Source organism: Gobius niger (genome assembly GCF_951799975.1).
Source record: "Gobius niger genome assembly, chromosome: 5".
Taxonomy (NCBI): Eukaryota; Metazoa; Chordata; class Actinopteri; order Gobiiformes; family Gobiidae; genus Gobius; species Gobius niger.
The window spans coordinates 12,578,364-12,605,224 of NC_136856.1; the positions used below are offsets into that span (position 1 = coordinate 12,578,364).

The 26,861-nt window shown below is 39.7% G+C and overlaps 3 protein-coding genes across 4 annotated transcripts; 2 read left to right on the forward strand and 1 right to left on the reverse strand.

The window, feature by feature from the left end:
- Positions 1–476: 476 nt before the first annotated feature.
- atp6v0e1 (ATPase H+ transporting V0 subunit e1) lies at positions 477–2,665 on the forward strand. 2 transcript variants are annotated; one of them, XM_079556964.1, is made up of 4 exons: positions 477–696; positions 1,060–1,107; positions 2,319–2,427; positions 2,509–2,622. In XM_079556964.1, the coding sequence occupies exons 1-3, from the start codon at positions 593–595 to the stop codon at positions 2,410–2,412; spliced, it is 246 nt and encodes an 81-aa protein (XP_079413090.1). In that variant the 5' UTR covers positions 477–592; the 3' UTR covers positions 2,413–2,427; positions 2,509–2,622. The 2 variants fall into 2 exon arrangements, with proteins under 2 accessions (XP_079413090.1, XP_079413089.1); XM_079556963.1 differs by having other exon boundaries at positions 478–696; positions 2,319–2,433; positions 2,509–2,665.
- A 305-nt stretch (positions 2,666–2,970) lies between these two features.
- Positions 2,971–5,907, forward strand: LOC306963224 (vesicle transport protein SEC20-like). Its single transcript, XM_079556727.1, has 6 exons — positions 2,971–3,063; positions 3,960–4,052; positions 4,132–4,223; positions 4,307–4,411; positions 4,550–4,668; positions 4,849–5,907. The coding sequence occupies exons 1-6, from the start codon at positions 2,983–2,985 to the stop codon at positions 5,043–5,045; spliced, it is 687 nt and encodes a 228-aa protein (XP_079412853.1). The 5' UTR covers positions 2,971–2,982; the 3' UTR covers positions 5,046–5,907.
- A 1,067-nt stretch (positions 5,908–6,974) lies between these two features.
- On the reverse strand, positions 6,975–8,898 carry nkx2.5 (NK2 homeobox 5; the record flags this gene model as incomplete). The annotated part of the gene is made up of 2 exons (XM_079556801.1): positions 6,975–7,613; positions 8,565–8,898. The coding sequence occupies 2 exons, from the start codon at positions 8,896–8,898 to the stop codon at positions 7,039–7,041; spliced, it is 909 nt and encodes a 302-aa protein (XP_079412927.1). The 3' UTR covers positions 6,975–7,038.
- Between the last annotated feature and the right edge of the window lie 17,963 nt (positions 8,899–26,861).

A 26,861-nucleotide genomic window follows, 5' to 3' on the forward strand; every position in this document is an offset into this window, starting at 1 on the left:
AAAATTGTGGCCTGTTCCTTTAAGATATAATGCACTGAGGTAACTAATCCAGTTGATTTCCTTATGAGGGTTTATGTCACACAATAGACAGGGAATTATATTTGGGCTTCATCTATTTTAAAACATTTACATAACATCTTCAGAATATAACCATTGCTTGTATCTTCCTGCGCTATGGACTTGTATAGATCTAAACCTGGAATTTCCAGGCACAAATTGGGAACTACACAAGTACTGACGTCTTTGCAGTTGACCGGAATTACCAGCAGGTGTCGCCATTACACGTCTACTTCACCGCTTCTTGATAACTTCTTCCATCCGAATACATTGCAGACTTTACTTTCAAACAATCTGAATCGGCATTAAACCATTAAACTGGCTTCTGAAGTCCATCCAGTTTTAGTTTGAAGGATTTGAGCACTAGTATTTTCCATTTGGCAGTAAATGAACCGCCTCTCGCTTCCTCTACCGCTGGTGACTGGTGACCGGTCATGTGATACCTACTGCCTCGTCGTGTTGCAGCTGGGAGCGTAGAAGTTGCCCCAAAAGTTAGCTTTTTTGGCATACATTTTCCTTTTTTACTAACCCAAACATGGCGGAACTAAGTTTTGTTATTTCTATGTGTGTGATGACTCTGTTTTGGGGGATTGTCGGAGGAGTAGTGCCTTGGTTTATCCCCAAAGGACCAAACAGAGGGTGAGTTGTTAGCTCTTCCTAGCTCTGAAACGGCTAAGCTAATAAAGTTGTTTGATTCCTCACTTTTTTTTTTACTTTTTTTTGGTAAAATTGTATTCAACAGTTACATGTAAAGGTTTACCATTGACTGAAAAACCTGATTAGAAGTTTAATATTACTTGTTAGGGTAAAAAAAACTTGATTCAGAAGCCAAAATAGACTTCTTAACACTGCAGTGGCCCTCAAAGTAATTAATTTGGTCCTTTTGCAACTTCCCATTTCCACTGCATCTATAGTTGGCCTGTTTGTCATAATATCCTGATTCCCTATTGTTAGTTTTGTGATTTGTTTTTATCATAATAGTTTTCTCTCTTTGTCTTACAGGGTTATTGTCACAATGCTGGTACTAACTGCTGTCTGCTGTTATTTGTTGTAAGTATTGAGTCTTGTTTTTAGTTATACTTAACATATGTATATTTTTGGTTTTAATTTAATAATGATAAAAAACATGCAAAGTCTGTGTGTTGTGTTTTTTTTTCTTTTCTTGGTGAACAGTCAAAAGGGGGCAGTGAGGAACAACAATAATGTTCTTGCTGATAGTGGCTTGTCCACTGAAGTTTGTTAGATGGATTTGTCATGAAAAAAGTTTATTTCTCTGAGGTCAGAAATGTTTATCTCGAGCCACTCAGTCGACTGTTCAGGGCGAGTTTAGGATGCCCCTGTGTAAAACAGCGCTCAAATTTCTCCAGTGTGGCCATCAGATAGTGCAATATGTTGCCAACAGAGCTGACCACATGTGTACGTTTTAACACTTTTTCACACCAGGCCAAAAAATTGCTTATTTTTTCCCATAATGTATGTTTACGCAAGAGTGTGCAAATTAATGTGTGTTCATTTTAATGCTGTTTTGGGAAATTGTATTGTTTATTATTGTTCTGTATTAGTATTTTTATGACTTTGTCTGTTGACATCAGTCTGCCCAGGGACTGCAGGTGGAAATTAGCACAAGTGCTACAACCTGGTACGATGCATCTCTCCTCTTCGAGATTAATGTATATTGTACACTGTCCCTGTTCAAATAAATAAATAAACAAGAACAACTAAACTAAAAATGAACAGCGTAAGGTAGTTGTCAGTGTTGGGGAGAATACCTTGTGATTCTATTTAGTTACAGAAGACTGAATGCCTTAAAATGTATTTTGTAAACTATCCTGTTACTTTGTTCAGTCCAATAGAATACTTTCACATTGATTTGCTGTATTTATGTATAAATACTGCGTATAGTTACAAAGTATAGGCTATAGTTGTTGGAGTCATTAGGAATTCAAAAACTCTCTTGGCCAATGCACGCACATGTGCATGTTTGTTTGTTCTGTGTAATAAGGCGTTTTAAATATTTCATTATTAGAGGAAAAACAGTTAATCATTAAAAGGTCTTAATGATGTTGTGCAATATGAAGCTAAAATCTAATGTTTGAATCCTGTGATGTATTCCTTATTAGGAAAGTAGCTGTATGTTAAATACTCACAAAGGAAAGTGTAACTGTAGAGAATACAGTTACTCAAAATTAGTATCTAAATACTTGTATTTAATTACTCCCCAACACTGGTAATTGATATGTTGCGTCTGTTCTGTTTTGCAGCTGGCTGATTGCAATTCTGGCTCAACTAAACCCACTTTTTGGACCTGCCCTGAAAACGGATATTATTTATTTCCTGCAATATCGCTGGCCGTAATATTATCCACAAAGGGTAGAGGTATGTTGTTTTGCTAAATCATTTTGTTTGGATGCTTTTTTTCTTTTCTTTTACCAACTTTATGATGTCTCACAGGAGTGGATAACTTGGTGTTGGCAGAATTCATTCCAACTGTGTTCCCTTATCCTTGGATACCATGTCGGTGCCTAAAAGGAATTTATCCAGAAAACCAACGTATCATCTTACCGAAAGTGCTTTGAACTAATAAATTGTCTTTTCTGTGTGTATTCTGTTTTGTTGTTGTTGTATTTAAATTAAAGGCTTTGGTGTATATATTGTCCATTTGAAAATGAACATTGCTGGTATAGATGCAATTAGTATACATGCAGTGTTTGTAAACTAATAAATGAAGAGTATCAGTGCTTTGGAATGTCATCATTTATTGTAAATCTGAAGAGCTTTGGAAGATAATTACACTAAACATATAAAGATCTCTCTGTTTTTTATTCAAAACATTTGCCAGCCAACTTTGAACTCTTCAAGCAAAACGAAAAGCGAAATAATCTGGATTGACTCGTCTTGGCTTCCGTAGCTGTAGTCGTTGGCAACATGGCGTCTTCAGATGTCCACGTACGAATATGTGAGCAAGAAATACTGAAATATGACTTGGAAATCAAGGCTTTTATTCAGGTACAGGTTGTTATTTGGTTGGACTAAAGAGTGATTCATCTTCAGGTGTTGCTCATGTTAACTGTCATGGAAATAATATTTGTTTTGATCAGAAAATCCTCCACGCTTCAGCCCCGCGGCGGACGACGCTAACAGTCTATGTGCTCGTTTAATTAGCTGAATAATACTTTGTAAGCTTTAGGCACGAAACTCTCACGTTCGTAACCTTTTATCCCTGCATTATACTTAAGCAATTGCCCAGTTTGTAAATAAGTTGTCGATGACTTAATGTTTTGTAAGAAAATGGCGTGAAATACTGTTTTGCTTTGTTATCATGTGGTCTGCATTAACTAACGTTGAATGTGAGCTATGCATAAATCTACATCAGTGTTAATTTTTGACAACATGTTTTAATTTAGTTTTTGTCTTAGTCTTTTGACGAAAATGTAATTCAATTTTAGTTGAAATTTAGCAACAACAACAAAAATCTTCAATTTTAGTCTAGTTTTAGTCGACTAAAATTGTAAGTAAATTTAGTCGACTAAATTTAAGACAAATTTAGTCGACTTTGCATTTATAATATTCACTATAATCATATTCAATAAAGCTCTTCTGCTTCATGGAGCTGCTCCCACATGAACAAAGCTCAGAGCTGATCCTTTGGCAGTGAATTTACATGATATGAGGCACTTTCAGACTGTCAGTAGAAGTTTGCATGATTTTAGTCTCTCCTTTTAATTTTTATTTAGTCTTATTTTAGTCGACTAAAGTATCTGGATATTTTAGTCATAGTTTTAGTCTCATGAAAAACTTTTAATTTAGTTTTAGTCCAATTTTAGTCGTCAAAAATATCACTTTGACTAAAATCAGGACTAAATATTTTAGTCGATGAAATTAACACTGATCTACATGTTTAGGACATCACTCACTGTGATGGACCGCACTGTAGACTGACAGAGCTGAACACAGATGTCAAAAAGAGTTTCCACAACCTCAGACTGCGCATTCAGGTGATAATAATTACCTCCTTCCATATTCCAGTTGGATTATAGCTTCCTGTAACATTGAATGCACTTTATGCTTTGACAGGACCTTGAGCAGATGGCAATGGAACAGGACAAAGAGTCGGACAAGCAGGCCTTGATAATTCAGACTGAGGGCCACAGAAAACAGATGCTTAGGTGAGGCAGGGATTATTCTTTCAACAAATGTCACTGTCGATGTGTCAACTGCACAATTTATAGTTTTCTGTGTGTCATTGTAGTAATCAGACAGCTTGGAGGAAAGCCAACCTGGCCAGCAAACTGTCCATTGACAATATGGAAAAGCAGGCGCTACTTAATGGGGAAGATAGTGCTGTGAGACAGAGGTGAGTTGACAGCCAGCCATGTGTGTTATGAATGTTGGGGAGCTTGGCTCATCAAAGTGCAAAATTGTAATGTGCACACTTCCTATACAAATCTAGTGTTTGTTTTCTTGTTTAATTCTTCTTTTCATTTGTACTTAGGAAGATGACCAAAGAAGGGCTGGCCCAGACAACAAGCAGTATCACAGAAAATCTCATGAGCATAAGCCGAATGATGGCACAGCAGGTTCAGCAAAGTGAGGAGACTGTGACCACTCTAGGTCAGTGCAAAACATTTGGACTGTGTGAAATTGTCAGACAGAGATCTGGAGCCACAATTGTGAATTTTCTAGTTGATTTGATTTTAAGAATTATTCTCTGCGTGCTTTTTGGTTCACGTTTTAATGAAGCTGCCTAATGCTTAAATCAAATAACACATGGCTTTGTTTTTTTATCTAAAGCAACCTCTTCAAAGACAGTCAATGAGACGAATGAGGAGTTCAAGGCAATGACTGGGACGATACAGTTGGGGAGGAAACTAATCACCAAGTACAACCGCCGTGAGCTGACAGACAAACTGCTCATCTTCCTGGCGTTGGCACTTTTCCTTGCTACAGTGCTCTACATCCTGAAAAAGCGGCTGTTCCCCTTCATTTAGACCAGGTACTAATGGGAGGCACTATCTTCATTATCTACATTTTGTAGTTAAGACTTCTTAACATGTTTAATTAGATTGTAATCTTTATTGATTTACCTACGTCAGACAACTGTATAATATATGACTGAATCCCTGATGAAGTGATGCCGTGCGTTACAAAGAGATGAATACAGAGGTGTGGGATCCGTTGGAGCACTCATTTCTGTTGAGAATGTAGATCATTCATTTATTTAACATATCTAATTTAAACCAAGATGTGTTGTATTGTATTCTGTTTTACACAGCAGTTGTTCTATAACACACAACACATTTGCTGCTAAATATTATGACATGGCTAGCTTTAAAACGAGCAAGTGTACTTTTAAAGAGGTAATGTAGAAGTCCTTGTTTAAAATAATTGTGTGCAATCAATTCAAATATATGAAAAAGTATTTGGATAATCATTTGCTTCACCAGTAGGTGTCCTTAAAGGTAACGTTTTGCTTTTACTGGGTAAAAAAGATTTTAGGGTCATTTGATGTGGCCTCTGTCCTGCTGTTGAGCAGAATAGCTCAGAAAAGCAGTGGCACTGGGTGCCCTGGCAGAGATAGAGCCGCATACATCCCTGCCTTTCTCCAGATAACACCCGGAAAAGCAGATTATTTTGACCCGTTTCCCGCCTCCTGCTCCAATGTAGAGGGAGGGTATTTTTAGATTTGTATAGCTTTGTTATCTGACGTTGCCTTTTCAACACCTTCGAAGAGAGGGTGGCTAGAGGGGCTACATGACCTTGCTCTCCACATGACAATTGCCTGGGATCACTATTATATAAAAAGAATACAAGTTTGTGCACTAATGATTTTCAATAAAACTAAGTTTTATGACACAATATGCGAGTATGTCCAGAGTATATTTTTGTTTGAGAGTTTTGTGTGTTGCTTGAGTAAAACAAGAAGTGTAACTGAAGAGATGCCTAAGAATCTCTTACTCTTTTAAAGTGGAAGCTGTTGTGCGGAGCGGATTTGTATAACCGTGCACTTAAACTAGGCGGCTGCCTCTTGGTCAAGCAAATAGTGCTATTCTTGCATTTAACACTGTGATCATGTCAATCAGTGTTCTGGACAGAGAGACATCTGTTATGAAAAACAACCAACAGAAACTTTTAATGCTTTGTCAATTGTATTTGGCAAATTATATTTGATATGAAAAGCTCATCTCAAGTGTAGCTACTCAAGGCTGAAATATGTAGTTTATCAAAATTAATAAAGATTTTTACTAATTAATGATAGATAATAGCTTTAAAAATACCATAGTTTCTAATGACATAAACTATTGGCAAAGGTCAAGGTCAGCTGCAGATAGTTCTGCCCCGGACTGGGCTCTGTATGAGTTCCTGACAGTATGTTGTTAATACATGTAAACTTTGAACAACCTCTAACCCTGTTTAAGCAGACTGAAGGACATTTCCTAATGATCACTTCAACATTACACCATACACAAACATAAGCTTTTACAGATGACACACTTCATTTATACTTATCTTGACTGAACAGAAATATTCTCAGTTTCATTTAGTTTGGGCTATTAAGCATAATATTTGTTCAAATCTAATCAGTATTTTAAAGGATTGTCACTTCTGCAATATTTGCAATTACGGCAGATTTTTTTTTTCCAAGTGCATTTTTTTTTAAATCTTTTTTTTTTTTTTATCTAAAGAACATGTTTGCTTGTTTTTTTCTTGTTTTACAATTTGCAAGAATTTGTCCAATTAAAAGAATGTAAAAAAAATATAGCCAAGACTTTGGCTGGATCAAAATACGTCAGTCTGGATATTCCCGGCACACAAACTTATTCAGCGCTATATGTTTTTAGTGCCTCAAATCAGTAAAAAGCAAGTGTAAAGCACAACTGGAGGTTAGTTAATTAAATAGCATTTTGATAAAAGTCATCCACGTCTTGACACATTCCCAAACAAACGCATGCTGCAAGTGGATCCATGGTCCAGTGCGGTCCTTCACCACGTCCTGATGCCGTGCAGCGAGGACACTCCGCCGGAGGAGAAGCTCTGAACGGGGGCCAGCTCTCCAAAGTTCATGTAGGTGCTGTTGGACGAGCCCTGCACAGTCTGCGCGGTGGCTGCTGGGTAATTACAAGTGTAGTTTGTGTTGCAACCGGGGGGTGTGTAATTGGTGAATGTGGGGTAGTTGTTGTAGGGGAAGTAGGACGCATTGTAGGCCGCAGAGTCTGCAGCGATGCATGGCTTCCCGTCGCGCACCAGCACCGGGACGGAGACCCTCCTTGGCGGCGGCAGAGACACCATCTCTAGGCTCTGGTCCTGCCGCTGCCGCTTGCACTTGTAGCGTCGGTTCTGGAACCAAATTTTGACCTGTGTGGGCGTCAGCTTCAGCACTCCTGCAAGATGGTCTCTCTCCGGAGCGGACAGGTAGCGCTGCTGTCGAAATCTCCGTTCCAGCTCGTGCACCTGCGCCTGGGAGAAGAGCACACGGGGTTTTCTGCGCCTTCGAGGTTTTGGGGCACGCTCCTGTTCTTCTGGCTTCAGGACGTCCGGGGGATCTGCTCCAAAATCCTCTGTGGAGGGTTAAGAAACACCATAAAATTATCATCGTGCTCTTGTTTAAACATATAATTTTGAGCTTTGTTGCGTGTTGGCTTTACGCAGGAATTACGCACGGGTTGTCTTAAAGCATCCTTGGAGTTTCTCCTCTCCTCATGTGCTAGAGTAATTATCCAACTTCGAACAAGTCAGCCTGTGCGAAGCATCAATTTTCAGCCAATAGTTTAGTCTTTACTCGTCAATTTCCAATAAGTATTTGAAGTGTCTGATTTATCTGAATTTAAATAATAATAATAATAATAATAATAATAATAATAATAATAATAATAATAACAATAACAATAACAATAACAATAACAATAACAATAACAATAACAATAATAATAATAATAATAAATGAAATACAAGACATTTAATAAAAGGCCGAATAGACTAAACAGCAACAAAATAAGTTCAACAAAAATGGTAAAGGTTTTGTCTTTAATAAACTTAACATCCATTTGAGTTTCCAATAGTAACAGATTTTGCGTGGACCAATAGGTTACATTTTTCTCTTTTGCTTAGCCTCGGCTAAACCCCATCAGCACAAGCAAAAGCTTCTCTTTTTAAATTGGCCTATTATTATTAATCTATGTTTTTCATCAAATCAAAAGATTTAGGTTGTTGATGTTTTTTTGTTGAAATTGCGTCTTTTTGTATCTTCTTGTTCCACAGCCCCTTTTGCACACTCATTTTTGTAGGGTTTGGGCTATTTCTATTGTATGGGTGGTCAAAATGTAAACCTAAATATCCCAGAACACAGCACCTGGATAGAACCTTGTAATTCGCCATCACTCATCTATGTTAAACCATTTTGGATTATCTTTTATCATTTTAAAACCAAATCTCTCTCTCAGTAGGCAATTAACTTTTTGCTTGGTTTCCAGAAAAAAAACAAAAAAAACAAAAAAACAATTGTAACTGACCTTTTGTAAGTTTCCCATCGAACGCGTCCGTGCTCACGTCCTTCTCCAGATCCATGTCCAGGACAGATTTCCCATAAAAGGCAGTGGTAAAGTTTAGCGCGTGAGCTCCTCTGCAGCCGCCTGCTTTGGCCTCGTTGAGATCTTCTCCAAAAAGCGCCATGTCCCTCAGAGGCTCGTGCTTTAGCTGGGCCTGCATCATGCACGATGGCGACGGGGATGAAGCGGAGGATGCGGCGCACGCGTCCAGATGAGACACCAGGACGCTGTGGGCCTGCTCCAGGTTTAGGATGTCCTTTACGGAGAATGGGGTCGACGTACTGGGACTGGGAAACATCGCTTATGGAATCATTGAAGACAACACGAAGTCAACGACCCTCCTCTGGCCTCCACTGTTTACTGCGCTTAAGTGGAGGTTTGGTCTTGGGCCGGACTGAAGTGTGCATTTTGAATGTCAGCTCCTGCTCCAAACTTTGGCTTGGCCTCCCTTTGGTGACGCAGGCGGGAGGGGAGGGGGTGATGGGACCCTCATGCCGGGCAAGTGATCTCTCCCTCAGGTCTTTTTTTTTTCTTTCTTCATGATCATCTAAAAACAATCTCCCAAACATCCATTGAAAATAGCCCATAAAGCCACAGAACACGGTTAACATACTCGTGCAGATAATCATTTACAAATTAATGAATAATATAGCCTACATGAACGATAAAGCAAAAAACGTCTTACTGGACTATACTGCTTTTGGTGTAAACAAAAGTCTTGCCACTGGCCTCTTTCCACTCTCTAATGGCCTTAGGGGTCAAACTCAATTCATGATTTCAGCTCCTTGTTTATACACTGAAGAATGTTATAATGAAAATAATGTAGCACCCTCTTTACTGCAGTCAGTGCAGTGCCCACAAAACAATGAAGAATAATATCACACTGACATTATATTTTCATTCTCTTAAACTTTTCCTTCATCTACAGTGGTTCTTAACTGGTGGGTCGAGAGTCGAGACCCAAAAATGCCAACGCCTCCCAAGAATGATCACAGGTAAATCGTTTTGATATCGTTTTCATCCTTGTTGATCAACGCTTCAAACGACAGAACTCAATGAGAAAGGCTAATAAGTAACCTGTATTTGAATAGCGCTTTTTGCAAATACAAATTACAAAGTGCTTTACAAATGACAAATACAGTAGAATCAAAACAATACAACATTTGATACAAATACAGTAAATGCGTCAAAACAAGCTCCCCAAAACAGAGCCTTGAGCTGCTGTTTATTTGAGTGTCTGCTTGTCTTTGGGGCTGGAAGCTTCACCAGCTTAAAACATGCCGACACTTTTAACAAAATAGTCTCAACATTTTCATCCAGACACTTTGTACCAGTTCACAGCCCGTGCAAATGAAGAGGCCCCCATGGGGAGGACACACCAAGTAGGAAAAATGATGACACAACCCATTGTTTACATTTTTCTTGGCAAAATTAAAATGTGTTTTTATAACAGATGGACACTTTTTGCACCATTGCCGTGTTCTTATACACATCACATAAACATGTTTCTCCAAACTGAGTCATTGCATGTGGGCGGATGTTTAACTCTTCAGACACAAACACTCATAAATAAATCCGTTGAAATTGCTGGTGAGGAGCCAAAGATGATGATTTTGGTTAAAGACCATTTAACAGGGGTTAATAAGCCTGATAACCCCCATGTGTGTATGGGACAGGGGGTCTGTCTGTGCCCCATCCGAGAGGAAACAGACAACAGGTTGGACAAGGAACCTGAAACCAGCAGAACACACTGTGTGCTGTCTGAGAGGGAGACTTGGAGCCACTGTCTGTCTTATCTGAGCGTGATAACAGACGGACACACCACACACACCGCTGTGGGCTACTTAAAGTGTCAGATGTGACACCAGGATCCCCATTAAAGATAAACTCTCCTAATATCATCTGTTAATATCCCTATTGGTTCATAGTCGTATGATTGCTTGTTTTTGCTGAGGCTTATGTTCAATTCTTTCTTTGTTATCTATTACTTTGTGATTATTACTTTCTCAAACGTTTGATTTAAAGCCTTTAGTCCAATATTTTTATGCACTTTTGGTTTAAATTTATTTTGTAGCAGGTGACATACATCCAGATATCTGTGCGTCATGACGCACAGCCTGTGTTTGCTCCGCTTGGCACTAACCTCAGCATTAATGCTCGTGGAGCCGTCCACAGGAGACAGACAGTATTATCGTTTGTTTTATCTCCAGCGTTTAGCGCTGCCATGGGCTAAATGGCTCACTCTGTCTCCGCGCCGCCGATGGTGTTTATAGTTTTAAAGACTATTTGTGCGCCTCGAGAACTGATGAATGGCCACAGAGTCTTTCTCGGCCGCAGTGAGAGTCAACATTGGATCTAGTCCTGTTAATGATTGTGGAAATAAAGTAGCCTACACAAGACACAGAAACATGTCTTCACTTTGACTGATATCATCTGGTCACTTTTAATGGCGGAGAATTGGCAGAAGTTCTAATGTGTTGAAGTCAGGGTTGTAGCTCCATTCACTTGTGTGGGACAATAATTTACTGCCCGACTGTAAATTGAAAATGACAGCTCTGGCATGTGGTTTCTGTCCTAATGCGGGCCGCCGCAGCTCGCGCCCCTTTGACCTGTCTTTCTGCAGCACATTTCCAGCGCAGATAAAGCCGGAGATAAAGTTGCTTAAAAACTTCCGCTGCACGAACCGCTTGGGTATTTTGAGGCTCTCGTGTCACCCAGCCTCCGCGTTTTTGCGCGCGCGCGTGCGTGGTTTGTTGTGGCCTAAATTAAACGTGTGTGTCCTGTCTGTCTGAAGGTGCGTGAAGCGAATCCAGTGCCTCCTTTTGTCCATTTTGATCCATTAAGAGCCGGAGCTCGGGGACACCATGGATTTAGGGCTAATCCGCGCAGAAATCACAACCCTAAAACATGGCAGCAACTTAACAGTGCAGTGAAAAAGGAGAATGAAGAGCATTGCCAGGGTTTTGGACAGGGTATTGTCAAATGCATTGGTGGATACAATTAGTGTCTTTAGAAAAAATACACGGCCTCCTGCAGTTTATTCAAGACACATCAAAGGCAAACTTTATATTTTCATTTTTTTTTTATATATATTATCACATGATCACTATGGCCTTGAGAAACATATGTTAACGTGTAATTCTAATACATTTCTCTCAGAAACCACCCTTTATTCCCCAACTTCCAATAAGATACGAAAATCCTTTTGTTGCTACAGGAGAAACAATTCTTAAAACAGTGCGTCATACAGCGACCAATGCACCAAAAAAGAATAACTTGACTTAATTCAATCAGAGTATCATTGAGGACATTCATCTTTTGGGCGCGGCTTCACTTTATTTCAATAATTAGCCTATAGTGAAAGTGAGTATTACGCTTTTCCAGTAGCCTAAATGCAATGGGCCTATTATTCATTTGATTTTGATCATGTTTTGTGAGCAATCATGCCTGCCCTTAAATCATCTGCTATTTATTATTTTAAAAATAATTGCTATGGTGGTACATTTCTTGTGTTGTATGTGAGGGAGCCTGTCAAGCCAAAAGAAATCTGTATCAGAATATTAACTTTGGGAATAAGTGTTCTTGAATAGGCGCGTTGTCGCCATAGTTATTTCTTATATTGTTATTCCATTTTGGGGCAAGGTCGCGCCACAGCAGCTGCACTCTCACGCTGCCCTCTGGATAACTGTCCACATATTAGCTGACTGTGTGCAGACTTGTTGAATCCTGATAGTATTTCGATCTGACTGATGTGGCTTTGCTTGCCCTTGGATAAAGCGCGTGGCCATTTGCCCCCGCGCCGTTCCCTTTGCCTCCTAACTGAGAAACAACACCCCCACGTGGTAATAGAACGCCCTCACAGATTTTTTTTTCTTCATTAAATTAATGTAGATTTCTTTTAAAGCAAAATTTCTTGAGAATGAATAAAGACGATTTCCAGATTATTTTATTGTATTTTTTTTGTTGGGGGCAATTCTTAAACTTGAGTCAGCTGGGAAAAAAACAAATGGAAGCTACAAATGGCATGTGAAGTGGGATCTGTTCGAACATCATTTGTCTTGTCCCGTGGTGAAGGGAACAACTTTGCCCTGTCCCGTAGATGGCCCCAGGTCGTGTTAAAGGGGTTGGCAGAGCTTCACACAGTGGTCTGCTGGGTTCAAGGTGATGTTAGAAGCCCGCGGGACCCACACGAATGACTGAGGGTGGATAGTTGTGTCTATGGCCTGCATTTGTCCCGGGTCAGATGGAGGATCATGCTATCAAATATGAACAGATGAAGGGTTTGAGTGGTGGGCGAGAGGGTGGGGCTCAACAAAGATGTATAAGGGAACTATGGAGAAGTATCTTTGTAAGAAGTGGGTAAGACCATATATGTATTTTTTTTTCTTCTTCGTATTGTTTTTATAATTAATATCATTTCAGTTATATATATATGTATATTTGATAACAAATTAAAGCAACACAACACACAAACCTCTCATCAAGAGATATTTGAAGTCTGTCAAAGTAGTTCAAAAAAGGGTCCAGGCTTCTAAAAATTGCTGGATGGTTCCTTTTAAAGTAAAGCTTTTTTTTCTAGTTTAAAAAGCACATTGTCTCTCTTATCCATCTAATGAAGCTCAGTGGGCAAAGCAATAGCATCGCGTGCATTACTTGTTATGGGCAAGAAGGTGGAGTAATTCCAAATATAGCACTCATGGACGCATCAAAAACGTGAGACCAAAGAATTGAAAGTGCAGGACATGCCCAAAACATGTATATGATCTGCTGGTCGGCCCTTACGAGGAGGATAAAAGGGTCTGATCGCTCACAACCATATTTACACGAGTAACTTGTTGATTAGAATTTGTTTTGGTTGTGGTGTACTTTATCTTACTTTATCTTACTTTATCTTACTTTATCTTACATAATCTTACATACTCATCTTAGTTATCATATGATAACTTTTCACTTGTACTGCAGTAAAGATGATGTAGATATACAGTGGGAACCATGTTTACACACACTTTATGAAAAATACACATTTGCATTTTTTTCTCACTGACATGAAACCAGAATTAACTTTTTTTTTTTAGGTCAATTAGAATTTAAAAAAAAAAATTGCTAGAAGCCAGAAGAATGAGAAATATAATTTTGTACACAGTTTTATACTACTTTTTACCAAACCAAAAATGTACATTTTCACTTATTCTTTGGTAACATTGCCTTTAAACTGTATAACTTGGGTCAAACGTTTTGCATATCCTTCCACAAGCTTCTCACAATAGTTGGCAGGAATGTTTGTTTTATATATATATATATATATATATATATATATATATATATATATATATATAAAAACAAAAACTCTTCCTCACCCTCCGCGGGCGGTCTCTTTCTCCTCCTGCTCGGGTCCTGGGAGCTTAAGGGGTTCTGCGCAGTATCTTTGCTGTTCCTAGAACTGCACTTTTCTGGACCGAGATGTCTGATGTATTTCCTGGGATCTGCTGGAGCCACTCCTCCAGTTTGGGGGTCACTGCCCCGAGTGCCCCAACGACCACGGGCACCACTATATACAGTGCCTCTCGAAAGTATTCATACACCTTGAACTTTTGCACATTTTGTCATGTTTACGACCCTAAACATAAAGATTTTATTTTGATTTTTTTACTGAACGTTCACACACAAGTAACCGACAACTGTGAAGTGAAAGCAAAATGATACATGATTCTGTTATTTTTCAAAAAATAGAAAACCGAAAAGAGGGGCGTGCATAAGTACAGTGCCTCTCGTAAGTATTCATACACCTTGAACTTTTGCACATTTTGTTAAGTTTACTATCCTAAACATAAAGATTTTATTTTGATTTTTTTACTGAACGTTCACACACAGGTAACCGACAACTGTGAAGTGAAAGTGAAATGATACATGATTCTGTTATTTTTCAAAAAATAGAAAACCGAAAAGTGGGGCGTGCATAAGTATTCATACAGCATGAATGAATACTTTGTGGAACCCCCTTTAGCTGCAATAACAGCAGAAAGTCTTTTGGGGTTTGACTCTACAAGATTTGCACATGTAGAGTCTGACATTTTAGCCCATTCCTCTATACAAAACAACTCAAGCTCTGTCAAATTAGAAGGAGAATGTTTGTGAACAGCAGTTTTCAGATTATTCCACAGGATTTAGGTCAGGACTTTGACTGAGCCATTCTAACACATGGATATGTTTTTATTGAACCATTCCATTGTAGATTTATCTTTGTGTTTAGGGTCATTGTCCTGCAGGAAGGTGAATCTCCGCCCCAGCCTCAGTTCTCTTGCTGACTCCAGCAGGTTTTCCTCTAAAATTTCCCCATATTTGGCTCCATCCATCTTCACAACTATTCTTACAATCTCCCCAGTCCCAGCTGAGGAAAAGCAGCCCCACAGCATGATGCTCCCCCCCGTATATTTGACACTGGGGATGGTGCACTCAGGACGATGAGCAGTGTCAGGTTTGCTCCATACATAGCGTTTTGCATTTGGGCCAAAAAGTTCAATTTTTGTCTCATCTGACCAAAGCTCCTTCTTCCACATGGAGCTGTGTCCTCCATATGACTTCTAGCAAACTTCAAACGGGATTTCTTATGGCCTCCTTTCAATAATGGTTTTCTTCTTCCACTCGTTCATGAAGGACAGATTTGTGTAGATACGACTTATAGTTGTCTCATGTACAGATTCCCCCAGCTCAGCGGCAGGACTTCACAGCTCCTCCAGAGTTATCATGGGGCACTTGGTTGTATTTCTTACCAGTGTCCTCCTTGTTTGATCTAACATTTTAGATGGGCGACCGTGTCTTGGTAAGTTGGCAGTGGTGCTCTTTCCATTTCTGAATGATGGATTGAACAGTGCTCTGGGAGATGTTTAAATCTTGGGAAATCTTTGTGTAACTTAACGCTCCTTTAAACTTCTCCACAGCTTTATCCCTGACCTCTCTGGTGCTCCTTGGCCTTCATGATGATGTTTAGTGACCAATACACTCCGACCACAGCTCTGAGGGCCTAAAAGAACAGCTGAAATTATACTGAGAGTAGATTACACACAGGTGGCCTCTATTTAATGGTTAGGCCAAGGTGTGAACATTCTGGAGTCATTAGGAATGTTATAAAGGCAATTTAATGCACTCAGAAAATGCTGTATGAATACTTATGCACGCCCCACTTTTCACTTTTCTATTTTTTGAAAAATAACGGAATCATGTATCATTTTGCTTTCACTTCACAGTTGTCTGTTACTTGTGTGTGAACGTTCAGTAAAAAAATCGAAATAAAATCTTTATGTTTAGGGTTGTAAACATGACAAAATGTGCAAAAGTTCAAGGTGTATGAATACTTTTGAGAGGCACTGTACCTGTATATATATATATATATATATATATATATATATATATATATATATATATATATATATATATATATATAAAGAAAAGGAACACAAGAAACTAAAGAAATACCAGGGGCTCAGAGAAGAGCTGGAGAAAGCCTGGAGGGTGAAGGCATCAGTGGCGGCAGTGACCCCCAAACTGGAGGAGTGGGTCCAGCAGATCCCAGGAAATACATCAGACATCTCGGTCTAGAAAAGTGCAGTTCTAGAAACAGCAAAGATACTGCGCAGAACCCTCAAGCTCCCAGGCCTCTGGAAGAGGACCCGAGCAGGAGGAAAAAAGAGACCGCCTGCGGAGGGGGAGGAAGAGATTAAAAAAATAAATAACTCTTCCTCACCCTCCGCGGGCGGTCAGGAAGAGTTTTTTTAAAAATATATATATATATATTCGTCCCCTCTGGTCACACTATTTTGTGTAGGTCGCATGTGTTGAGTTGAATCATGTTAAATATAAAGCATATAATGAACTTTCACATTTCTTCAAGTTGAACTGGACATAGCCAAACTCTGGGTGTAAGATTAGAGACTATTTATTGGTTCAAAAATGAGAACCAAAAAATCTCTTCTCAGATCCACAAAGAGCATCTCAAAGGAGAGTAAAGCTCTACATGTTGGATTTGTTTTTTGTTTTTTTTCCCAGGTCGTAAATAGTAAGGGGGCTGTGTGTCCCCGTTGTAGACTTAAAAATAAATCAAGGTTGTGAGACTATATTTCAAGAAGACTGTTGAATATAGCCACAAGAGGGCAGCATTGGAGCATGAGTCCCCCACTGTCGTGACGATAGCCTTGTACTATATCACCGTGTCATTCTGATAACATGTCACAGTTGGTCAGAAGTTAATCTGTTGTAATTGTGAGAGCATTTTTAACTTGCAGTTTGTCTCTACCTAGACTCTGTAGGCCTACATAGTTTTACTCGTGTATTAACGCTGCAGTATCAGCTGTCGCCACTTTATGGCTCGTAATTCCCTGGGTCTTCTCTGAGTCCATTTAGCATGCTGACAACTCTGTTTTCCGTGCAATTGGAGTTGACCAAGAAATGAGGTAAGAGCATTGCTAATAGGCTAAATGACCAGCATTGTAATGGGGCTTGCAGGAGCGGCTTGATTACCCTCTTGGCCCTGGTGGATAATTCATGGTGGAGACAAGGACATGGTGCACCGGCCTTTGTGCGCGTCCAAGGTTAGTCCTCTCTGATCTGCGGGAGGCCAGCACCGAGGAGAGCTTCACTGGTACAAGATGTCAATGTTCTGGGTGACAAAAGGACAATAAAACATCAATGAATGACTGTGCATCATTTGCATCACTTCTAATTGTGAGCCCACAGTTCAAAGCACCACATTTTGTGTGGTCATCCTGGCACTCAGCTTGGACGGTTCCAACGTGATCCCATTATTTTCGGCTTCTGCGCAAATTTGCAGGGATGACATCATGCAATGGTTGAAATGTTAGGAAATTGTGGAAATTGTTTTGCCTAGACTAAATGCTAACATCTAACCTCAATATCATGCCTTGAACTACTATTTGGATGAGATGCTACTTTATGTCTCTCCACAGTGAGCCTATGATTGTTTGATATGTTTTGTTCAGTTTCAGTGACAAGGTTATGTATTACCATGTAGTCAACTATAGGCTAGTTCATTGGTTGAAGATGGAGAAGGAAATGACTGAAATTAATGGTCCCACCAGTGCAAGTGGACAAAATTGTGTGTGTGAATAGGGGAACAGTCATGATGCACTGCATTACCAACATTTTAATAGATTGTTAGTGGAAGATTTGTCTCAACCGCCTCCTGTAATAACATGGAACGGCCTTTACCTGTGAGTAGGAATGGATGACGGCTGACATAGAATCTTTGGTGAAATGAATCAGGTTACATACATGGTGAAGATAATAAAAGTTGGAGCCTATTTGCCTTGCGAACTAATTTATTAGACATTCCTGTGCAAAATTAAGGATTTATTGACTTCCTTGCAGCTGGTGTGAGTTGATATAAGAACGAACAAGGGCCAACTACAGTACTTGTACTTCCAAAATATATGATCTATCAATATTGTTATAGTGGCTCGTGTGTCCTGTCTCTTCTTTCTAATGCAGACAGTATAAGGGAGTGCTTGTGCTCCGTCTGGACCATCTAATTGCCCCTGATACAGCGAGACCCTGTTCCCAGCAGGTCAGCCGTGTGCGTGTGGGTGTAGATGTGTGCGCGGGTGAGGGAGAGAGGGAGGCAGACAGTGCCATTACTCAGGTGCAGCCCCTCTCCTGGCTGCAGCTGAACGTCCAGGGCTCAAATACAGAACGCCATTCATTCTAATCAGTCATAATAACACCAGACATGAGGAAGATGTGTGAGGAAGAGGACACGACAGGAGAGTTGAATAGATGTCTGTGACCGAACAGATTGGAGATGATAGCAATTTTCATTTTGTTTGTATAATAGTAATTGTACACTTCACTGTGGTAGAGTGACTTATCTCAGATAGCTGAAATTAACGTTGGTGCAGAGGATGATGATTGTAATGAGCTGCACTTGTTAACTGTTTTCAACATTTTATTAAAGTATGAAAATTACAAAGAACTGTTTTCTTGGCTGTGCCGTGGAGAAGGCGACAAACCAATATCTATAGATCTTCCTTTTCCAAGACACATCTTCCACCGCACCCTTGTATTAAATCTATTGGTTTATTCGTTTATTGATAGGATCTCCATAAGGTCAGGCAAGCTGTGGCTATTCTTGCTCTGGTCCAGCATTAGAAACATCATACAATATAAAGTCATTTACATTTCTTTCCCCATGGTACAGTACATTTACATATCTATTTTTTCATATCCAGTATTTCAATCCAGATCAGACTTCCATAGTTTTTCTTATTCCATATCCAGTATTTCTCATCCAGGTTACAAGGTCCTATTCAGTAAATATCATGCAGGTTACATTTCCATTTTCATAACAAGTTTGAAAATGTCCTTGTTCAGTTTAAATAGTCCTTATACAGTTTTGCCATATACCCACTGAACAGTTATGTCCGGTTTTAACATTTATGAAATATAGTTTCTAATCCATTACAATCATGAACCTTATTTGCTGGTAATCTTTAGACTTTTCAATATTTGTACTTCAGTTCAGAGCTCATAAAAAGTGTTAATTGTACTTTATTTGTTTTTGTCTTTTCTTCCAGCGTTATTCTATCTGCTCAATTGTTTCATGCACACGTTACAAGAATGTTCTTTTGATTTTACTTTAGGCAGATCAAATTTCCTGGCATAGGCCTGTCTGGTGTTATAGTTGTATTTATCATCGCTCAATGATTTGTTATTATAAAGTATCTGAGGGCAGTTTTTAGTCATCTAATGGGTATGCTGATCTATCTTGCACTGATAACTTGTTCTCATTGTCTTGGATCTGCTCTTTTAATGGTTCAGCTCATTAAATGATCAGCAGCTCCCACATGGCTCCTCCCAATGTGGAAGCTGTCTCGGAAATGTTTGGTGATTTGTTTTTGTTTTTATCATAACAAGAACAAATGTCCATTTAAAAAGGCAATCATTTCAAACACTATATTACTATAATATAGAAATTGGAACTACTGCGATAAGGACTTGCATTGAAAGTATAATATTGCTGAAGTAATGTATCCTATAGAGAGAATTGTAGTAGCCTATGCCCTGTCCGAGCACCTTCCTCTGTCCTGTGGCCAGTCTGTTGCCTGACAGTCTTATGAAATCCAGCTCGTACCGCGTTACAAAATCCTCTCTGTGGCATCTGTGGAGGCGGCAGCTCCTGTTGACAGATGGGCACTGCATTCCTGGGCCCAGACCTGGTCAGCCCTGTGCCAGGAGCTGGCATTTCTTTACACCTATGTGCTCCATTTCTTTGGCAACCTCAAGGCACGTACGACCGGAGCTACATTCCCCAGATGCCTCTCCTCTGAGCTGACTCGAAGGAGCAGTGATGGGAGTTTTACTGCGGAATGAACTGCCCCCTTCTGGGTGTGGGCGCCGGCATACAGCCATTTAATTAAGTCAAAATGAGCCAAATGTAGGTTATTACAGAGATTGTGGCACATCTGGTGGGCCATCAGTACCATTATTATTATTATTTATTTATCTTCCTTTGTCCAACATTGAAGGTTGTCTTGGACACAGTTAAGTCATGATTTAGTTTTAGTTTAGGTTTAGTATGGATTTTGTCAGCCTACTCTTGCGGTTGTTTTGTATGAAAGGTTTGAGAATCACTGGGTTATTACATTTATAGGTCTTTTCACAAATGATAAAATGGATGGATGGATGGATGGATAAAAATTTGAAATGCAATGAATTCCCAATTATTATGGTTATTGTGGACTTTTGTTTCACCTGTTGACTTGTAGCTTTAATAAAGTATGAGCAGTTCATTATGTATTACCGCATGAGTTTTACACTGGATGCTGAAACACTCCATTCATGGCTTGCAGCTTCCACAGAAACAAGTACAAGTGTGATCTGTTTCGCAAATGCAATGTGCAGTCAACAGTTTATTAACTCAAGAACACAATGATGGGGACACTTGGATCTGACCTTTGAGTTATTCGTGACCTTGAACAACATGACGCTTGTTTATTTGCTTTCAATAGTGTCAACTTTTTTGTAACTCAAAACTTCTTCTTCCGCATTCATCTTCAGCTGATGCAGTGGATGAAAGATTGTTGCAGTTTTGTCTTCCCGTGTGCTGCTGAGGCATCCAGTCAGTGGTGTGTCCCAGTTATGTGATTTACGCCTGAGCAGGACGGGAGCGTTTGACCCCCTCCTCAGGGTCACTTCCACAGGGATAGTGTTTTACATAGCCAAGGTGAGTGGAATACCAGCGGCACTCCTGTTCTCTATCTGCCCTATCTTCTCTAACCACCTGCTCCACAAACCAGGTCAAAGCCAAAGCTAATGGCACGAGCTTATGGCCGCTCTGTAGCCACAGTGTCGTTTGGAGACGTACAGGGAAGGCTGGCGCTTAAATCTTTTTATATGTTGTCATGATGTAAAGTGTTCACTCACAAATAAGGACAACACAGTGTAGGCCTACTGTCATTTCATGGGACAAAATTAACCTTGATTTGTGCTTGACCAGTGATTCTCAACTAGTTGGGTCGGGACTCAGGAAATGGGTCGCGGAAACAGTTTTAGTGGGTCGCGAGCCTATTCCAGGGAACTTTTCATTTCAGTATTTTGAATCTGTTCAAATCAGGTTGTTTTGATCATTTAATTTCAGTCTTGAAAGTCTTGAAATCGACAGCTTGCTCAATAAAAAAGCTTATATGGAAAATACCATACTTTATAGGATATATGTCAAATTACCACGTGAGAACCACTGTGCTAGACTTGTGCAACTTTTTGGAGCAAAAAAAAAAAAAATGTTATCTGTAAACCACACACTAACTGTAATTTCAGTTACTGTGAACGTGAACCAGAACTAACTGTACTAGTGCAGGATTATATCAGATCCAAACCCGGACTAAACCAGGATTGTACAAGACTGCTTTTCACTAGAAAGTCAACAGGCCACATAGTTACAGCTTATGGTTGCAGACATCTGGCCTATTAACTTCTATGGTCATCTTTAGTCCTAAAGGATTAAAGATGGACTGAAACAGGGCTAAACTAATGATGAGAAAGCCTGGATGAGACCAAAAGTTTTTTATTTGTTTTTGTTTTTATTTATGGCTATGTGTCCCACTGCCCAAAAATAGCTTGGATATTACTTCACTTAATAGGCTGGCATTCTACAAAACCATGCCACATTCTCTGCAATCTCATTCACCACTCTTAAACATTTTGCACTGCATGAACACAATGTTCCTGACAGGCTTTGCACAGAGTGGAGCCTGTCAACTCCTCCGAAACTGACCGATTACACTGATTACTGGTAAACAATGGCACTATGTCCCTGTATGTATAGGGAAAGGCGATAAGAAAACAAAACAAGGCACAAAACGTGAGCGATTTGTTGACCTGGAATCCTTGTTAAAACATGGTGTCCCCATTTGGTAATTATCCTCCTCCAAAGGTGAAGTCAGGCTGAAAATAATTTGCAAACAAAGTAGCAGCAGTGACGACACGAGTGAGGGGCTGAAAAGGAAGAGTACATTGGCTATACAAATGGTTGGTCGGTGTGAGCATGGGAAAATGCGTGGAACTTCCTGTTGATGCACGGGCCCGGATTCGCTTGCAGCACACGTGAACGCACTCGTACACAAACACACACAGTCAGGCATGGAGTCGTCGCTTATCGCTGTTGGTTTGGATAAGACCCTCATGGTTGGCTGCAGAGATGAGCTTCAGAGGTGCAGCAGGGAGGTAATGGGGAGCGGAGTGGATATTGAGTCTGATTACAACGATCCAGTCTATAGCACATGTTGCCACGTATGTTTTATTTGTCTGTATCGTTCTTGGCTTTTCTCCTGTTTTTGATCTACAGTAGCTCATCCAAAGGCAAAAGCATTGGACAGGTGTATGAAACAAGTTGTTTTCTAACAGCACTGTTTTTGTCATGCCACCAGAGGGCAAAATCTGGCCAGAAACATTTAATTTGAGCTCAAGCTTTCCTCTGATGCATTTGTGTTACTGAGCACATGCACATGCATACTTGTATACAACAGCCTGGACAGTAAAGTTTGTTTCTGTGAAGAATTCCAGGCTTTGAGGGAGAAAAAGAAAAGCCAAGTTACAGATTTCAAACTTGGCTGTCATAATTCTTGTCATTTAGCAGACTTTGCCATCTAACTTGAGGTTGATACATCTAACTAAGGTTGATTTATTTGGAAAAAAAAAGCTCAGTTCAAGTTGAAGTTATTTTTTATTATCAATGACCACAGGTTAAACCTCCAGTCCACACTCTACACATCCAAATCTCCAAACTCACTCTAGTAGCATGTCTGAGCAGTGAGTTATAAGGTGACGTCATAGATTATTGGCCACTGGAGTATGTCTTCATTTCATTTGGCAGGTCCAGGATGATGATTTTTTTTCAAATAGTTGCTTTTATTGATGTAGTTCTCTTTAGATTACACATCACCATAAGCCTATATAATCATGTGACTACAAATTGGACCAGATAATGTCAAAATACTCCATGTACGTGGGTTTGGTTTTGTAAATAGTACAATTAATAGTAACTAACCCTGTGCCTTTGCAGATCTTTGTCTGTCATGTCTTTATATTTCTGTGTGGAGAGAGGCTGGTTTGGGTCAGCTATGTTCAGGCTCAAGTATGACGTGAGCTGTTGTTGCGAGCGTGTGCACTTTTATGCTGCTGTAATCACAGGCTGTAAAGACAAACTTGTTTATTCTGCAGGACACTGTATACTGAGGCCCGATAGACATTTCAGGCTCACGTGCTGCGAACAAATACTTGGGTACAGTTGTTGCAAGACATCACGATTTATTAAAAGTCTGATCTGGCATACTTGTGTAGGGGGAATCTGTACAGTCTTATTCCCAGGAATGACCCTGGATTAGTTTTGTCAGAGTAAGGAAAGTGTCACTTGGACATTCACCCAAAGACGCTCATCAACATACATTTAGACTTGACTTTAACATAATATGGTACTCTTTTTTTTTTAGATTGCCACCCATTAAAACAAATTGTGTCATGCAACACAGTTAACAAATTACCGGTATCTCCATTTATTTGTTGCTTCTAAAGAAACCCTTTTCTTGGTTTTAATCGCAAACCTTTTGTAATCATCTTGTTGCTTTAACTGTGTCTGATATTAAACCATGAGTTACAACTAGACTTTAATTTTCAGTTTGTTTCTCTAGGGATTTGTACATGTAAAAATCAGCAAGTTGATTGGACTATTACAGTTTTACTATAAGGCTTCTAATTCCCAGGGCTTAAACAAACAGGCTATTTTAATGGCATCAGTCAAACATAGGCTGCTTTATTTTGAGTAGCTGAAGAAGGTATAAATAGACTTACAGCAGTGCAACAAACGAGTGGTTCATAAGAACTGGCTGGTGTTACATCATTGCCTGTGAGAGGCGCTGGGCTCTTTGGGCCAGCCATTATGGTTTGTACTAATGTTCTGGTTTCACAATCCAAACATTTGAAGAGCTGTTATTTGCTCCTTTTTTCCCTTTCACTCAGTAATTCTGCCCCTTTTTCACCAGAGGAAAGCTGTCAACACAGAGGAGATGCAGCTTTAAACAGGAGACTGACGCGATAAAAGGATTCTGCAGATCAGAGTTACAAATGATTCACAGAAAACGTCTCCACTGTGCTCTAGTAGGAATTGCCATATCTTTTCTATCATTGGTCTCTATAATGCAGATGTCTCTGTGTTAAAACACATTGTTGCAATAAGCTCCAGGCACATGCCCCCGTAGATGAACAGACTATAATGTCATAGTTGCTCTGTGGCCATATGTGAACCCTGTCTAATTTCAAATGAACTGTATGACGTGCTAATGCACTTGCTTGTACATATGAGCATTTAGAGAAATATTCAGTTGAATAAAATCATATATTTTCCACTCCCATTTTCATTACATTGAAACAGTTAGGTGTCTATGCGGCGCAGCCATAGCCCCATGGGGCCGTGGTGAGACAGCGCCCACCGTGCGGTTGGCACGCTGCACCTCGTCATTACTGCTGGCTTCTTCTGCAGCTACTCAAACAACTGCACAACCCACTGACAGAGAGAGATGCATTATGGGGGAAGTCGGTATGTCCTGTGATTTAGCTGCAGAGCCTGCTCTTTTTCAGGCGTACTATAATGAAACTGAGCTGAATAAGCTTATTTTAACGCTAGACTTGGCTTGTGCACCATGTCATATGACTTCAGTTTGGAAAAAAGAAAAACACATGTCTTACTGAAATGCAAACATATGAGTAGAAAATATAATTCATGGTGCGGACGTGTTTCACTGCCTCACTGCCTCACTGTCCCCATTTGACACAGTATTGGGCTGCAGTGTTCATTTGTAACGGCAAGATAAGATTGATTTGATTGCGGTCTAAACTGAATCACATCTGTAAAAGCAAGATTGAAATCTAATCTCATACACCACACCACGCCATAGCTTAAAGGCTTTGGAAACCGCAAACTTAATAAACACAGGGATATTTAATTCTACACAGTTTAGAAGTTCTTTATTTACGTTACCATTAAAATATGAACCTTTGTGCACTACTTAGACCTAGGGTTAGGCTGGGATAAGAAGCTAAATAGTGCATTGAACACATACTGCACAATATTTCATTGAATGATCTCTTGTAAAGCAAGAATAAGGCAACAGACATAATTTTATACAATTTCTCGTCTTGCGGTTTCCATCAACTTCCCGTCAATCCCATGTTGACTCATTTGATTCATCGAGTGCCTGGTTTCCAACTCAACTTCGGTGGTGGATCCCAATCCTTTTTTCTTCCATCAGTTTCACCAATGAATACTTCGGCGACCCCCAAAATGTTTTCTACCCAGAAAAGGAAAATTAGTAGCTGACATTATTTTCAAAATGTAATAACGATATAACACTAATCAGTACAAAACACTCTAAAATTGCCCTCTAAGTGTGACTGGTCAATCCAGCTCTTCTGTGGTTCAGTTTAAGGACTAGAGCAACAACAGTAGATCTTAGAAAAAGAACAGTGTGTTAAACAATAGATCACCTAATATTCACATTGTACTTTCACATTGTGTCTTTCTGGCTTGTGACGTCCTAACTAGCCTATTTAAGATGCGTTTTTTTATAAGCATAGCTAAGCGAATGTGTGAGCACCTCAATTATTGGGTCAATGTAAATGTTATTGGAGCACGCTGCTTTGCACAAATGGTCCATCCCATTTGAAATGTCATGTAATTACTAAGACAAATGTTGGGAAAAAGCTGCCTGTTCCCTGAGTGCTGGCTTGCTCCAAAACCAAACAATCTGTCTTTTACCTGGAGCTGCTGGACTATTTGGCCAATGATCTACCATTAATTCATTGACACAAATGTTTTCTTAATCTGTAATTGCGCTACAAATTGCTATCCAGCTGCAAAATCGCTTTAAGCAGCATTTCGTCTGGGCTGTGAGTAATTGCATAGGTCATTCGGATCATTTCCCTTCCAGATATGATAGAAGATTGAATCTTGTGAACGAAAGACCAGCTTTGCGTTGCTTTGAGAAATGAACATAAAAACAAAGAACCATCTTGACCACAGTGAACACAATTTACTAAATACTAAAATGTTGGCCTAAATCCTGATTATTGACCTCAGACTTTTCCAGATCCCGAGTGTTCCTCCAATAATAACAGCACTTGTCTAAGCACTTGTACTAACAGCAATTGTCTAATCATCTTAATGTGTCCCCAATGTTCCTCTTTATGAATGAGGGGCACAGAGGACAGCTCAGAGCGTGCCACGAAAAGCAGGCAGACCAATGGTGGATCACGTACGATTTGACAGTGTGTGAGAGGAGATGATTGAAATCCTTTAGACCAAGACTCTGGGGTCAAGACTTGTCCGAGTCCGGTTATGGTTTAAGCCAAATGGACTGTCTTAACTGGACAGTGTGTTCTGCTCCCCATGACCTCAATGATTTGAGGAAATGAGGCTGTGCCATAAATTGTAGGGAGTCAGAAGAGAGATTCACTACAATTTGAAAATGTCAAGTCAAATTTGAAAGCTGTTTTTTGGTCATCAGCCTCATGGTTTTGGATTGATGAAGGAAACTGGGAGTAAGAGAGAGATGTCTTAATCTTTTGACTCAAACCTCACACATGACTCATTGATTCTGTGATTACTTCAGTAACCGGTCATTGCCATTTTGAAGAAGTCATTTTTTAACTCTGCTTTGTTTTACCATAATGATTATAATAATGGCTTACATTTGTATTGCG

What these genes read in the sequence shown, in the direction of transcription:
- LOC306963224 (XM_079556727.1), top strand. Translation starts at nt 2,983, where the DNA reads ATGGCGTCTTCAGATGTCCACGTACGAATATGTGAGCAAGAAATACTG. An exon ending in CACAGAAAACAGATGCTTAG is followed by an intron (nt 4,224 to 4,306) that starts GTGAGGCAGGGA and finishes GTGTCATTGTAG; the next exon opens with TAATCAGACAGCTTGGAGGA. An exon ending in GGAGACTGTGACCACTCTAG is followed by an intron (nt 4,669 to 4,848) that starts GTCAGTGCAAAA and finishes TTTTATCTAAAG; the next exon opens with CAACCTCTTCAAAGACAGTC.
- atp6v0e1 (XM_079556964.1), top strand. Translation starts at nt 593, where the DNA reads ATGGCGGAACTAAGTTTTGTTATTTCTATGTGTGTGATGACTCTGTTT. An exon ending in CCCAAAGGACCAAACAGAGG is followed by an intron (nt 697 to 1,059) that starts GTGAGTTGTTAG and finishes TTTGTCTTACAG; the next exon opens with GGTTATTGTCACAATGCTGG. An exon ending in GCTGTCTGCTGTTATTTGTT is followed by an intron (nt 1,108 to 2,318) that starts GTAAGTATTGAG and finishes TCTGTTTTGCAG; the next exon opens with CTGGCTGATTGCAATTCTGG.